General features: G+C 41.6%; 1 protein-coding gene and 1 long non-coding RNA gene across 5 annotated transcripts in view; one reads left to right on the forward strand and one right to left on the reverse strand.

Annotated features, from left to right (window-relative positions):
* pcsk5b (proprotein convertase subtilisin/kexin type 5b) overlaps window positions 1–14914 on the reverse strand; it is a 40183-nt gene that overhangs the window by 14251 nt on the left and 11018 nt on the right. For 2 of the 4 annotated variants that reach the window (XM_076989086.1, XM_076989087.1), the window contains exons 9-20: window positions 14311–14411; window positions 13142–13245; window positions 11991–12108; window positions 11643–11831; window positions 11182–11318; window positions 10873–10998; window positions 10640–10742; window positions 9199–9392; window positions 8883–8967; window positions 7883–7986; window positions 4661–4799; window positions 4436–4551 (exon numbers count right to left, since the gene is read on the reverse strand). In XM_076989086.1, coding sequence (XP_076845201.1) covers window positions 4436–4551; window positions 4661–4799; window positions 7883–7986; window positions 8883–8967; window positions 9199–9392; window positions 10640–10742; window positions 10873–10998; window positions 11182–11318; window positions 11643–11831; window positions 11991–12108; window positions 13142–13245; window positions 14311–14411 — 1516 coding nt within the window. Of the gene's footprint in view, window positions 1–1259; window positions 3712–4435; window positions 4552–4660; window positions 4800–7882; window positions 7987–8882; window positions 8968–9198; window positions 9393–10639; window positions 10743–10872; window positions 10999–11181; window positions 11319–11642; window positions 11832–11990; window positions 12109–13141; window positions 13246–14310; window positions 14412–14914 lie in introns of those variants that run through there. The other 2 variants (XM_076989089.1, XM_076989088.1) reach the window with 2 other exon arrangements.
* On the forward strand, window positions 3065–8897 carry LOC143490379 (uncharacterized). Its single transcript, XR_013124954.1, has 3 exons — window positions 3065–3138; window positions 3722–3803; window positions 8511–8897. It is a non-coding gene; the product is annotated as an uncharacterized LOC143490379 (long non-coding RNA).

Below are 14914 nucleotides of genomic sequence, written 5' to 3' on the forward strand. Positions count from 1 at the left end.
ACTGACAACCTCTGTGACCCTATCTGACCCTAATTAATTTGCTGGTCATTTGGTTTAAAGAGCTGGAATATATGGTCCAAAGCTAATGTCATGCCATTCCCAGAAAGTATAGAAAACCCTTGAGTGACAACTTAAGAGTCCATTGAATATCATTCATCAGATGTTCTCATATTCATCATTGACATACACAAGATGAGCACAAATAAACTGAAAATTTCTCTAAAAGGCTTCTGAAAGAATTACATGTTTTCATAAATATGTTTTCAAAATGTGGCATTTTGAACTGGTATATTTAGGTAAAGGATATCTGAAGTATTTTGGCATAAAACAGAAAACTAAACAAAGGGGGGGGGGGGGGGGGGCTCAACAGTCATATGGAGTTAAACAAATTCAATCGTTGTGGCCAGTAGAAAGAAGGGGGAGGTTATTATCTGGACACAAACCAAGTATTTCTTAGAATAGCACCACCACTGAGCAGGACTGCTATGAGAATAGATTCCCACTTAATACATATAAAAGAAAGAGAGGTACTCTGGCTAAAAGAATACATGTGAAAAATGATCAAGAGGAAAAACAAGGTTGTCTGGCACATTGAGGCACAACTGAAGTACTATTTTAGCCAGCCAATTTACAGCTATTATGAAATTAATCTCAATAACCCTAACCTAAATGCAAACAAAACATCCCTAACTGCAAATAAAGTGGTATAAATCTGCACTTGGTTCAATACATTTCCAGATTTTCCAGTACATCATATATGCAGATATTCAAATATTTCTTGCAATAACTTCCCACACTATAGGGGGTGGGGGGGGTTGGGATCAATCTTAATTGTAGTTGATGATTTTGCCATGCAAACCCGGGTGGGGAGGGGTGTGTTCTTAATGTGAAGGGGACCACAAGTATTCAAACAACAATTTCAGCTACAAGTCAAAATAAGTTGCAGTGCAAACTACCTAGAAGAGCTACATGCTGTGGAAGTGGGATTCTCTTGCTCAAGCAGAGAATTCTTCCCTTCAAGACAGAGAGGCCCTTTTGTGAGGGGACAAGGGATCCCCGCACTGCAACCTGACTGGAACAGCTGGATTCAGGACAAAACAATTCAGTTTTGTAGTCCCACAAAAAAGTATTTGTACATCATGTTGTAATTCCACAAAATACACATTTGTCTCTATTGTAAGAAATACTTCGAGTTACACAAAGGAAAGTTAAAAATCAGTCAAATGTGCTTCATTTAAATAAGCAAAGCAAAAAAAGCATTTCATTTGCTCTCTCAGAAGAGCCTTGTTTTTATTGAAATGTTCAGTTTTATGTTCATTAATAAAAAGATCAGTAAACTGTTCTGTCCAGTTCGCTCTATGAAACAAAACACTTTTCTGTGGGCCCTTACTACAACAAATCCTTATCTATATTGTGGCAGTTGGCTAAAAACAGAAGTATAAAATTGTATTAAAAAAACATCCTCGTCCCCCTCACCACAGCAAACAAAACTGGGCTCAAAACATTTTTAGGTTAATAGTGATCAAATACATATGTACATTAAAAAACCCAAAGCATTTCCAGAACACAAGTGTGATAGTTTTACACAAAGATTTATATAACCCTATATAATATTAGTTATGTAATGTTGCATGTACTGTATGCAAAATATGTATGATCATAATGTTCTTTGCATTATGAATACTCAATTAGAATAAAGTGGCAGGACAGAATCCTACCCACATATAACAAGACTCATCTGAACTTTGACCATTTTATAAATCATTTTTATAAATAAAAGGTTATGTCATCTCAAGCCACATGGCCTAAAACAAAATAAATCAATTATTCATAAATAAAAGACATAGAAATCTTAGTTTAAGCACATGTGGATTGGTCAAATGCGTCTCATAGGGATGCAAAACTAGTCCATTTTGCTTAGTACCATTAGTAAATCTAAACAATTTTTCAGCATATTCTGACCATTCTGAAGTCTCCATCATCTTAAGGTGGTATTCTGTAGCAGGGAGTATGTATACAGTTATGGTTTTCTTTGTCTCCATCTGGATATTAAGGAAATAATTCCTATGGATTCACAGATACGTGGTGGATCCTGTGTGTGTCCGAGGATCCAGCACAACAATGTAGCACCACCCCCCACCCCAAAACCACAAATTTGTAACAGTTCCCCATCAATAGCACCAGTTTTGTCTGCAATACTTTTTAAGAGTATATGAGAATTGATTATGTATTATACTCTTTAACAAACTACTTCTAAAACCTAGTCTGAATAATACACTAAATTGTTGTGGCCATTTGAAGTCCTATCCATAGGAGAAAAAAAACTACAAAAACTGACTACTTCAAAATGACTTTCAAAATGACTCACTTATGCGTAAATGGTCACAAAAAGGCAATGAAGGTTGAACTCACGGATGAAAGGAAAGTTTGATTGAAGGTTATATAGACAGTGCAGAGCACAGCCCACACACAAAACCATTATAACGCTTCGCTGGGGACCATTTGGCCTTTCATGGTGAGCCTTTTCTCATTGAACCCTTTCTTTCAATCCTTCACAGACTACTATCACACGCAATGGCCGTGCAGTGAAGTTTAGCACAATTTGATTTCATTCAAAATTGTCTTACTCGTGAGAGGCTTTGATGTATAGGTGATGGTGTGTAATATATATAATGAATGAGGACAAATCAAATTAATTGGTTGCCATGAGTGACTATTTCAAGGAAAACTGGGATTCAAAAAAAAAAGGAAAAAACTGAACCCTGTTACATAATAAATACAACTAAAAATAAATCCTATTTTATATGTAATGTATGTTGATGGTGAAACACACACACACACACACACACACCATGCCCAGACAGACATACGAGAGAGGTGATGAATTTCCAAACAGCAAAAGAATCAGTAAAAAGTGGTGACCTCATTAAATCAGCCCCAACCATGCGGATTTGAGCATTACTGGTAGAAAACACTTGAACCCAGGGTCAAGGCCCTGCTGTACTGATCGCCTCTACTGTTAAGGAGTCCTGTTTATAGATGAAACTGTGGTCTGATCTGTTCTAGTGTTAAGAAGTCCTCCACAGATGAAACCATGCTCTGATCGACTCTACTGTGAAGCCTTTCCCATGATCACAGGTACGGCTGAAGCTGAATAACAGGGGCTTCAGTGGTGCTTTCAGATTTATTTATAAAATGCACAGACTGCGCTTTAGTCAGCTTCATCAGGTTTTCAAAGTTAGGAGCGAGAGCAGAGAGGCATCAGTGTGCCTCTCAATCATCTCTGGACCCAAAACACAACAAAAGATTCAAACATTTGGCATCCATGCTTTGGTCACAAAATACTGATATTTGTGATTTGTTTTTTTATTACTGATCCCAGTCGCAGCGCCTCAACAGCTTCTTCCAAAACACACATGCACACACACTCACACACCCACCCACCCACCCACGCACACACACACACACAGGTAAAGGTAGGTTTGTTGTAGTTCTGGCACCGAGAAGCCTCTCGGCATTGTCCTGTATTAGAGTTTCTCGATTGGAAATATAAATTAGCGGGATGTGAGCGGTAGATGTGGTCAGGAGCGTTCGCTCAGCCCTTGAGAGAACATGTTCTACAGCACAACTGTTGCAGAACCTTCCTCTGGCAAAGATTGTTCTTCTTCACCAGCACACAGAAACTCCCCTCAGCCCATGATTCTTCATTTGCTTTCCACAGAGGAGGAAGAGGAGAGAGGAGAGCGTAAAACACAGCAGGCGATTGGGCAGCGGACAGGAAACGATGCAGGCAATCATGTCAGGTGACAGGGAACAGGTTTTAAATCCAGTACATGGTTCGAAGAAAGGGGAGCGTCCATGTGTGATTCGGAATCCAACATGAAAAGATTTGAAGAGAAAGGTCATAGGAAGGAAAAAGAGAACAAACATTTAGAAAGTGATCATCGTTTAGAGAGAAAAACTTCTGGCCATTACTTTTACAGTGGTTCAATGAAGTAGAAATCATTACTGCTACCCTTACTTGTTATTGTGCACTTTATGTGCTTAAAATGCACTTACTACAAATATCACTAGTTTGCACCACTGTAAAAATTAAGCCTTCACATGAATTTCAATTACTGAAAATGCACTTGAATTACAGTGTCATACAACTTAGGAAGCCTTCGGTCACTTTAGGACAACTTTTTGTTTGTTGGCCACAGATAAACTTCAAGAATATTTATAAACTGTTAATGTTTTTAACAAAATGATAAATAAATGGGAGAGGATAATCCAAAATTCACCGCTCCAGTGATGTTAAATATAAATGGGAATAAAACAGATCTACAAAGTTGGCAAAAGGGATAAAAACCAACGAAGGAGTGCACAACAATTAACAGAAGCATGAGAGTTCATTGGCAGAAGGAAGGCAAGCAGCTGAATGTATGGTACTCACCATCTTTGCATATAGTGCTGACGACACACAGGCCGTTTTCCAGGTTATAGCCATTTACACAGGCGCTGCAGTTGGTCTCCCCGGGGCCTGTGCACGTGTAGCATGTATGATCACACCTGGGCAAGGAACCAGAGCAAAGCAATCTGGCATCAGAGGACTGGCAAGCCTGTAATTACCATCTTTGAAGAGGACGTAGTTGGGGGGAGAGCTTGGCGTGGTACTGACTTGCGACAGGACTTCTGGAGATATCCGTTTTCCGCAGTCTGCTCGGACATGTAGTATCCTGGACTACAGCTGGAGACACAACGCCATTCTTCCAGGTAGTACCCCTCTGCACACTTGGTGCACGCCTCCATACCAGTGCCTGCGTACAAGACCCCATGCAAGAGGCACGGATTAGATGGCATCTCTGGCAAGTGCTGAACTGTTTATATATTATAATACAGTACACACACACAGGGCACTTTATTAGGTACACCTGTCCAACTGATCCTTAACACAAATGTCAAATCAGCCAATCGCATGGCAGCAACTTGAAGCATTTAGGCATGTAGACATGGCCAAGACGATCTGCTGCAGTTCAAACCGAGCATCAGAATAGGGAAAAAAGGTGATTTAAGTGACTTTGAACGTGGCATGTTTATTGGGGCCAGACGGGCTGATCTGAGTGTTTCAGAAACTGCTGATCTACTGGGATTTTCACATACAACCATGTCTAGGGTTTACAGAAAATGGTCCAAAAAAGAGAAAATATCCAGTGAGCAGCAGTTGAGGGTACAAATGCCTTGTTTATGCCAGGAGTCAGAGGAGAATGGCCAGACAACAATAACTCAAATAACCAGTCGTTACAACTGAGGCATGCAGAAGACCTTGAGGCGGATGGGCTACATCAGCAAAAGACCACACTGGGTGCCACTCCTGTCAGCTAAGAACAGGAAACTGAGGCTGCAATTCACATAGCCTCACCAAAATTGCACAATAGAAGATTGGAAAAACATTGCCTGGTCTGATGAGTCTCGATTTCTGCTGTGACATTTGGATGGTAGGGTCAGAATTTGGCGTCAACAACATGAAAGCATGGATGCATCCTGCCTTGTATCAACAGTTCAGGCTGGTGGTGGTGCTGCAATGGTGTGGCGCACACTGCAATTTTGCTGGCATGCTTTGGGCCCATTAGTACTAATTGAGCATCGCGTGAATGCCACAGCTTACCATGTCCATCCCTTTATAACCACAGTGTACACATCTTCTGACGGCTACTTCCAGCAGGATAACTCAGCACGTCAAAGCACAAATCACCTCAGACTGGTTTCTTGAACACGACAATAAGTTCACTGTACTCCAATGGCCTCCACAGTCACCAGATCTCAATCCAGTAGAGCACCTTTGGGATGTGGTGGAACGGGAGATTCGCATCATGGATGTGCAGCTGACAAATCTGCAGCAACTGCGTGATGCTCTCATGTCAATATGAACCAGTCTCTGAGGAATGTTTCCAGTACCTCCAGTACATCCAGTAATCTATGCCATGAAGGATTAAGACAGTTCTGAAGGCAAAAGGAGGTCTAACCCAATACTATCAAGGTGTACCTAATAAAGTGGCCAATGAGTGTATATGCACGCACAGTGCTGCTTGAAAGTTTATGAAATTAACATCCAAATCTCAATTAGTAAAGCACACCTTCCATACACAGACACACAGGAAAATTATTCAACAAAAGTAGTTTCTCTCTCCAAAACCTGAAGATCTGGCAAGTATGTGAACTCTGAGTTGGTAGCTTGTGGCACCTCCTTTTGCAGCCGTTACTCCAACCAAACTTCTACAACCACAAACAAGTGTCTCACAGCTGCTTTTAGGGATTTTTGCCCACTCCCCCTTGCAGAATTCCACCAGTTGATAAAGGTTGGAGGGACATCTGGCATGTACCGCCCACTTCAGACCTTGCCACTGCATTTCTATGGGACTGAGGTCCAGACTCTTGACTGGGTTAATCCAGAGTGCAAATCTTCTTTCTCTTAAGCCATTCCTTGATAGTTTTGCTGGAAATGATTGGGTCGTTGTCTTGTTGCATAATCCATTTCTGTCCGAACTTCAACTCCCTGACCCCTGACTGATGGCAGGAGATTCTGTTGAAGAATTTGTTGAGAAGCCTGGGAATTGATGGTTCCCTGGATAATATGGAGGTGTCCAGGTCCGGAGTCAGAAAAGCAGGCCCAGACAATCACATTTCCACTACCATGCTTCACTGTTGCAGTGTGGCCTTTTCTCCAAACATGGTGCCTGTGATTATTGCAAAATTATTCAATTTTAGACTCATCTGTCCAGAGAATGGACTTGCAGAAAGCCACTGGTTTGTCCAAGTGTTCTCCGGCAAACTTTAAGCGGACAACTACCGGTACGTTCTTACTCGAGAGCAATGGCTTAATTCTAGCAACTCTCCCATGAATGCCATATCTACTGATTTTTCACCCAATTGTAGACACATGTACGTTTATCGCAGATGCTGCCAGAGAGGTCTACAACTCTCTGGAAATGATGTGTGGGTTGGCCTTTACTTGAATGATTATTTTTCTGGTGCTTCTTGGTGTATGTTTTGATGGCCGTCCAATTCAGGGCATTGTTACGGTGATGCTGAGTGCCCTCCATTTGTAAATGATTTGTCTTAAAGTGGATGGATGGAGCTGGAATCTTTTGGAGATGATCTTGTAGCTTTCCTCAGACTGATGGGCTGTCACCACCTTGATGTTCTTGGATGTCTCCTTTCCTCTCTGCATTATTGATCTGTGTGCTTTACATCTTGGCATGATGGTGGTTTGGCTGGTTTCCTCTCCCTTTTAATCAGTGTGGCTCAAATCTTTTCTCAAGGATGTCTCATGTGATTGGTCCGCTTAATTGATTACACGTGTTTCACACGTGAGTCTTTTACAGAACTGACTTAACCAGTGCAGCTGTGGTTCATTTACTTTTGCACATGCTTCAATTCAATGTTTCATGTAGTCTGCTGGCAACATATTTCCCTCAACACAAGTAAATGGAATTGATCAACATTAACCTGAAATTTCATATACAAAATGGTAATGGTCATATGGTGATAAGAGAATCATGGTAAAACAGAAAAAAAATCTAAACTTCAAGAAGTTCACATATGTATGTAGTGCTGTGTGAACGTTTGTGAACTTTCAAGCAGCACCACACACATACTGGAAGAAATTAAGGGTAATTACATCGCTACCACCAAGTAGAACATTTTACATAATGAACTCATAAAAATACAATTAAAATGTTCAGGCCTAGGGAGTGAATGACAAAACATGCTAAACAAAGTCATGGATGGCTGCTGTATACAAATGGCTTCAAAAATGCTTAGAAAAGTTAATTCTGCGATCATCCCATAATTAAAAGCTGACACAGTCACTGAGATATGTAGGAAGAGAAGATGTCTGCACCTGCACAGGTAGCACAGGCTGGATGGCACTGCTCACACAGCCGCTTGTGCCCATTATAGTAGGTGCCAGGCAAACATGTCATCTGGCACTTATGCCCCTGTAGACTGAGACACAGAGAGAGGGCAGATTAAGCATTAGGACAGGAAGGGGAAGGGGGGGGATCTCAAAGCTGATGCTGACAGTATGAAACAAGCAACATCCTTTTGTTTTTAGTCTTACTACACAAATTAGACTTCCATTTTGTAGATTTGAAAGGACACCCACCTAATTAACCTGTCCTATAACAATGAACTGCACACTTTTTGAACTACACAGACATCCCTCAGAAACGTAAAACTTATTACTGTTTGTTTAAAATGCAGCCTTGAATTACACTTTCAGAAGTGAGGTTTCAGTCCCATCTTTTATATGTGCAGTAGTCTCAACAAGTTCGAAAAAGTTAAACAAAGCAAGGATTAAAGTCCAAATGTGCGGGTGAAAAACCTTTACTGGCGATACAGAGAAGTCACTCCTGGAACATATTTCAAAATCGCACACAGAACACAGCTGCTACACATTAAGCAGGCGCTCTGCGCTAGAAGCCGTTTCACTTCCTTTCTTTCTTCTCCTTCTCCTCATGCTATCTCAGAGCGCATCGGGAAAGTCTGGATTGTGATGACCCTCCGGAGAACGTAGTTTCGCCACAAGTTTCAAAATGTTAATAGCCAGAAACCCCACGTAATAAAGGATGCTTCCCTCTCAAGATGAGCCCAGAGTGACCATCCCAGAAGAGCCCTTAACGCAGGAGGAGGAAGCACACGACTTCAATCACGCTCGTGGTGCTGGGTTCTCCAGTTCCTGCACGCTAATGATATGAGGCTAACAAACAGGTTGGAGGCTCCAGCTACGCTTCGGTCCAAGTCTTGGCTGAAGATTCAACAAGCTGGCGGGACAGTGTGGGTTGCGGGCCTGCACGAACGTGCTCGACTGGCTGCAAGGCGCTGGGCGGTGGAGCGATTACCTGAGGCCTGGCTTGCACTCTGTGCAGACGTTTGCCGTGGAACATATCTTGCAGTTTTCGCTGCATTTCCGGCACATGCTAGCACCTATGATGGAAACCGCAGAGTTAAACTTCAACCACACTGCAATTACCCCACCGAACTAAATAAAACCCACCGGCTGTTTGGCATGTTATTAGCACTGTGGTTAAGGGTCTGGAGTGCGCAGGGGAAAGATATAATAACAGGGATGGACCTCGTGTTAAAAAGGCAGATTCATGCTTAATCCTGTCTTGGGTAATGGGGGGGGGTGCTGTGGAAAGGGCAGTGGTGACTTGCCAAGGTCCAGGAAGAAGCCCTCGGGGCAAGGGTAGACGCACGTGTTAGATCCCTCTCGGAGGTAGAGGCCAGGCCGGCAAGAGTTACACTGGTCGCTGCGACTGCCGAGACAGGACTCGCACAGAGGCGAACACTTTTTACAGCGTCTCTTATCGTCCCGGAAAAAGCCAGACGGACACTCGGGAACGCACATCCTGAGGGGCGAGGGTCGGGGATGGAAACAGAGCAGGGGAAAGGGGAGACAGACAACTCACCAGCTGACAGCCATGAGGGAAAACCTTTCCCCGAGAAACAAAGGCAAAAGTCACAGGCTGAGAAACTCATCAGCTGCAGATGTGTGTGTCAAGTGCACATGTGCATACGCACGCATGCGTGCATTTGTGTGTGTGTATGTGTGTAGAAAGTTATCAAACAAAATAGAATCCATCACCAACACTGAAATGCCTGGAACTAAGATGTTAGCATGTTAGGAAAGGCACGCTGACACACAGCTGTTGCCAGCATGTGTCATGCTGATTTTCTGGAAGTTCGTTTATCCTAACATTTTCTGTTCAACAAAGCTAGTCAGACTCACTGGAAAAAGCATAAACAGCACTCATTGCTAAGCATATATGGAATATTTTACAGCGTTTCAACTTTTGATTAAGTATCAGTCAGTGGGAATCCTAAAGAACTCGTTTTTTTTACCTATTTGGCAGAACTAACTAAAATGTGATAACTCATAAGACACTTGGATATAACAAAAATGAACTATTCATCAGTCTCTCTCACTTCAAACACTGTTACATGAATAGATGACGTGAGATGGCTAGACAATTTGACATGCTTGCGTTGGCTTTGTGCTAGACATAATGGCCATGAGGTTGAAAGTCTTAAGTAAATTCACAAACAAACCTGACATAGCGATATAAAATGTATAAAATGTATGTGTTTCTACAATTCAACAAATCATACAGTAATATGAGAAGTGTCCATTCATTCTGCTGATCCACTCCTAGAACTATTAGGGCCCTTAACTTTCCATTGTTGTGTTGTGTGTAGATTTGGGTGTTTATGGTGATGTACTGTCAGCAGGAGACAACCTACGACAGGGGTGCCCATTATGTCGATCGTGACCTACCGGTCGATCACGAAGGAAGTGTGGGTAGATCGCATGACATTAAAAAGTAGTGGATCGTCCATCTGCACTGATGGTTGTATTTTGATTGACATACATGGTAGCCAATCTGACGTCTCCTCCTCCAACAGTCAACAGCATGTTTGTTTATGTTCAAAATGCTAAATTGTAATTTGTTGCAAAAAGTTCGGTAATCGTAGCATAGATCAGATTCCTACCCTTTTTTTTTTATTTTTATTATTCCACATTCGTTTGAAGTTATAAGTTCCTCTACTTTAAAGCTGATCAAAATCATACAGGCATGTGTGCGTACGTGAAGTGTACCTCGTGTTGTTCTTGAACTTGAGAAAGTAGTGCAGGCAGTTGATGCACTGATGGGGCCCAGGGCCCTCACAGCCGTTTTCATTGCACTCTGGGTCACAGGGGCCTTGCAACAGATGACAGATTTACAGCATCAAAGAACGGAACCTTGGAACTCTGCACCGAGTGGAGAAAACGCATAACAGGAAAAGACCTGGCAACCCTGCTGATGTCAGTGGGAAGGAAAGCTGACTTACCCACGTACTCCTCAATGTACTCCTCCTCACCCTGAGGCTCCACCACTGAACGGGGTTTGTCATTCCTGAAGGAGTACGGGTGCACGGAGGTGCCATAAAGCACCAGAGACCACTCTTTCAGCTTGCCTGGAAAAAAAAAAAAGCACAACTCTGTAATTGTCTACAGACAAGCACGTATTTTTGGATTCTACATATTAAAAGATTAAAATGTCAGCTATCTGGGGGGGGAAACCTGGCAAACAAACACTGCAGGCCAATGGCAAACGTAGTTCCTCAATAGCGTTTAAGAACACGATGCCTGGTGACTACCTGGAGCTTTCTGACTCCGGACTTGAGAGGGTGAATCGTAGATCTCCAGTATCCAGTCTCCTGCAGCTTTCTCCCCCCAGCAATGGGTGGTCATGAACTCCCAATTTTTGAAACCCTCCATCGAGTGGTCAAACAGTCTGCACCACCACACAACACATAAGTAAACCAAGCCATTCAAACTATTTCTCTGCATTTATCAGACAGGTCTTTCAGGAGACTGGGAATAAATACGACAGTTCCCTGATCATTTTAAAAACGCTGACATTTTTATAATGTAATGGAAATCTTGGGGACCGCACGTTTGCCAAAAACTTTTTTTCAATGAAATTGGTTAAAAAATCAAAGCTGAACCACACAGATTCCTTGCTGTGTATCCCATCACCCAGGGATCACTAAAACAATGGTTCTTTTGTGGGATTGAAAATGTATTTTCAAAAAAGAAAAAAGCAAAAAAAAAGCACCTGTTGGCCAGGATCTGAGACTTGGTTCCAGACGGTGAAGTCAGGTTAATGGACAAGTCCCCTCTCCGTGGATGAGTGATGGTGATGCGCACCACCACGTGCTCCAGATAAATGACGTGATGATTTGCATTATCTGTGCAGCCCGTCGCCTTGTACACTGACCGAACCACGTGGTCCGGGCGGATCGTCCTTTAGAAAGACAAATGGAAGAGGTCCATATCATCTGCTATTGGACTTTACGGTGCAGAAATAAACCCAAGCTAGGTAAAAAAAAATTCTATAATGTATTTTATAAAGGTAAGAAGCAAGCGTTTGGATAACAGCTGAACACAAGGCTGTAAGCCCTACCTTATCTGCCGGTCAGCGGTCTCTACACATATGTGCTGAGAGGGGACCTGTTTCCACTGCTCCGCTTCCTTCACCATAGCCTCCGCATCCATGAGCCCAAACCCATATAAATGGCTTACTACAAAAGTACACAGCATACATATTCATGTACAAGTAGATAGACATTTACTGCACCACAGTAAAAGGACATACACTTGGAGTGTACATTTTAAATCTGAGAGGAATCTCCAATAGCTGTTGAGAATAATGTAACCGAGCAAAACAAAGTGCTGAAAGCATCTCACAAGGGAGCAACTTTACCCGTAAACAACAAAATGTTTTTGAAATAAATTTAATCAGTCTTCAGTTTTATTTTTAATACTTAAGTACATTTTAAATGCAAACAATTCTTGAATAAACAATTCAAGAAAAAACGATTCTTGTGTTTTAAAAAGCACTTGTGTTAATATCAGCTTCACTCAAAGGATGTGTCTTTCTCCAAACCTTTGTTACAATGTCATTAACCGGCAGCCATATTAGGCAATAGTTCACACACACAAAATCAGGTATAATCTGTTATTCTGACTCTGCCTACTTGAATAGTGACATCAATATATATTGCTTAGTGGCTGTTACCATTTGACCATAAATTATAAGTTAGTTACTGACACCGTGGTTGACCATAAAAAAAAACGCATGCTGACAGTGCCGAAACAACAACCCAGTAATTCACTAGAAAGGTCAACAATCTGGGGCTAAATTCCACGGAGCTCCTTACGTCCTACGCAGCACATGGCTAATGGCTTTTACAACCACTTGCGTCAAATAAGGAGCCATGCAGTCTAGGTGTGGTTACAGACTAGGATTGTTTTTCAAGAGTTTGTGGCCTTAATCTGATTAAAATAATCGGAGAAACCCGTTTTCATGACTGAACTTCAAGCTCGAGTTCCTTTCATAATCTGATTAATTTCAATTTTGGGTTGCGCATATAAACAGCCTTCATATCTTTAACTGTGAATACCTTCAGCCCTTCACTTTGGGTTTAAGGTTTCTTTAGGAGCGCTACACAGATCACAGGCCATGGGAAAACAGTTCAGGGAGGATACTCAGGGGTCTATATTAGGCAAAGAAGAATTCAGAAGAAGAATTCAGAAGAATGAAAAAGCTGGCACCGTTGTATCCCGCTGCATTGGTTTTCCAGTCAGGAGCACTAAGGTGGCCTGCACGAGATGTTTTCACAATGATGTGCTGCACATCCCTCCACGTCAGATGAGGACTATAGGACAAATGAACAAAGAATATAACAGACAGATTCGTACTCAGAGTAATCAAATTATTAAGTAACACACCGCCTCCCCCTTTGTACAAATTGTACGCTTCTCCAAACATGCCAGTTGCCAGACTGTGTTGAACAGCTAAAGGCCATGTCGAGTAATACTGTTGGCAATAGAAGGAGAAAGAGCATCTCTAGTCGACACAGGCTTATCAGAACTGAGCCGTTTTGGAACTGGTTGCAGTTCAGAACTGAACCATATCAGAACTGAATTGCAGTGTGATCTGGGGGGTCTGGGGAATCTTCCTGGCATCTCCATAGTCCCTGATATGCACTGATATAAAGTCCCTTATATAAACTAAAATTCCCTTCTTATATATATTTATACATTTATAGCGCCAATGTTTAAAAAGAAAAAAAAGAAGGGAATTCAAGATGGGGGTCAGTAAGATTTGCCAGGAACACACAATCACATGGTGGCCATATGCCGAGGTTTTGCAAAAAATTTCCTGTGTAACATCAAACATAGTTCCTGTAAAACAGGCAGGCATTGTTCTCCTAACTTAAAAGCTTTTGCTTTTCAGTTCAAAATGAATCAATACTAAGACTGTTTCAGTTTAAAAACCTTGACCTCTTCAGAACAGACAAAGAAGGCAAATGATATATATATATATATATATATGAGCTTCTATACATTTACGAGATCGGTACTCTATATAAGGTTTAATTGCATCCATTTATCTCTAGAATCCAAATATTAACTTTACACATCTTTCCAACTAGTGTGTAATAAATATTATTTTCATAATCTCATGGCTAGAATAATAATCTTGCGGAGAAATGCAGGAGTCCTGTTTCTTCCCATCACTGGTCAAGGCCGGCTCAGGTCTCACAAAATGGAACTTAATAGCGTGAAATGCTCATTGTAACCTATTCTTATTAGAACAGGCACCATCTTAAAGCTACAGGCTCTGTGGTGCAGCTCAAGAAGCAATATGATTGCTATGGACAGCATCATTAAATCTCCTAGATGGATGGCGTGCGTGCTAATGGAGATCAGAGTCTTACTTGGCTTCCAGAGCTAGAGCAATGATGCCCGCTGCCATTGGAGCGGAGGCCGAGGTTCCAGTATGACTGTCTGTGCAGCGCTGCCGTATGTCTGTAGTGATCTACAAAAACGGAGAAGTGCCTCAAGGGTTATTTCGGCAAGACGGTACACGAGTCATTTTTAAATGTTAAAGAGGACGAGGTCAGTATTTTGCCTTAATATTTCACTTTGTGCTGCAGGAGAACTCAAAATTTTTTTATAAACTTATATAACTTTGGTGTAGAAAGACGAGTTGTGTGAGAGGGATAACTGGTCATATTCAAAAACGTATGCTTACTAGTGTGTATTACTAAATAATTACTAAATGACAAAAAAAAAAAAAAACTCATAAGAAAGGAGAAAGGGACTCTGGAAACCTGGAATGCTGGTGAGAAAAAAATGCAATCCTAAAAATCAAAGTTGCTCTCTTAATGAAAAGACCAGATTCTTAAAACTTATCATAATTATGATTGGGCATAATTAACCCAGATGAGTTTTTAGTTGGGCTATTTATTCTCGAGTTGACCAAGGACTGCCCATGACAGTTGTTTAGATCATTAAAACTGCTGTAGTCAGTTTTACAGT

Source organism: Brachyhypopomus gauderio, unplaced genomic scaffold (genome assembly GCF_052324685.1).
Source record: "Brachyhypopomus gauderio isolate BG-103 unplaced genomic scaffold, BGAUD_0.2 sc65, whole genome shotgun sequence".
Lineage (NCBI taxonomy): Eukaryota > Metazoa > Chordata > Actinopteri > Gymnotiformes > Hypopomidae > Brachyhypopomus > Brachyhypopomus gauderio.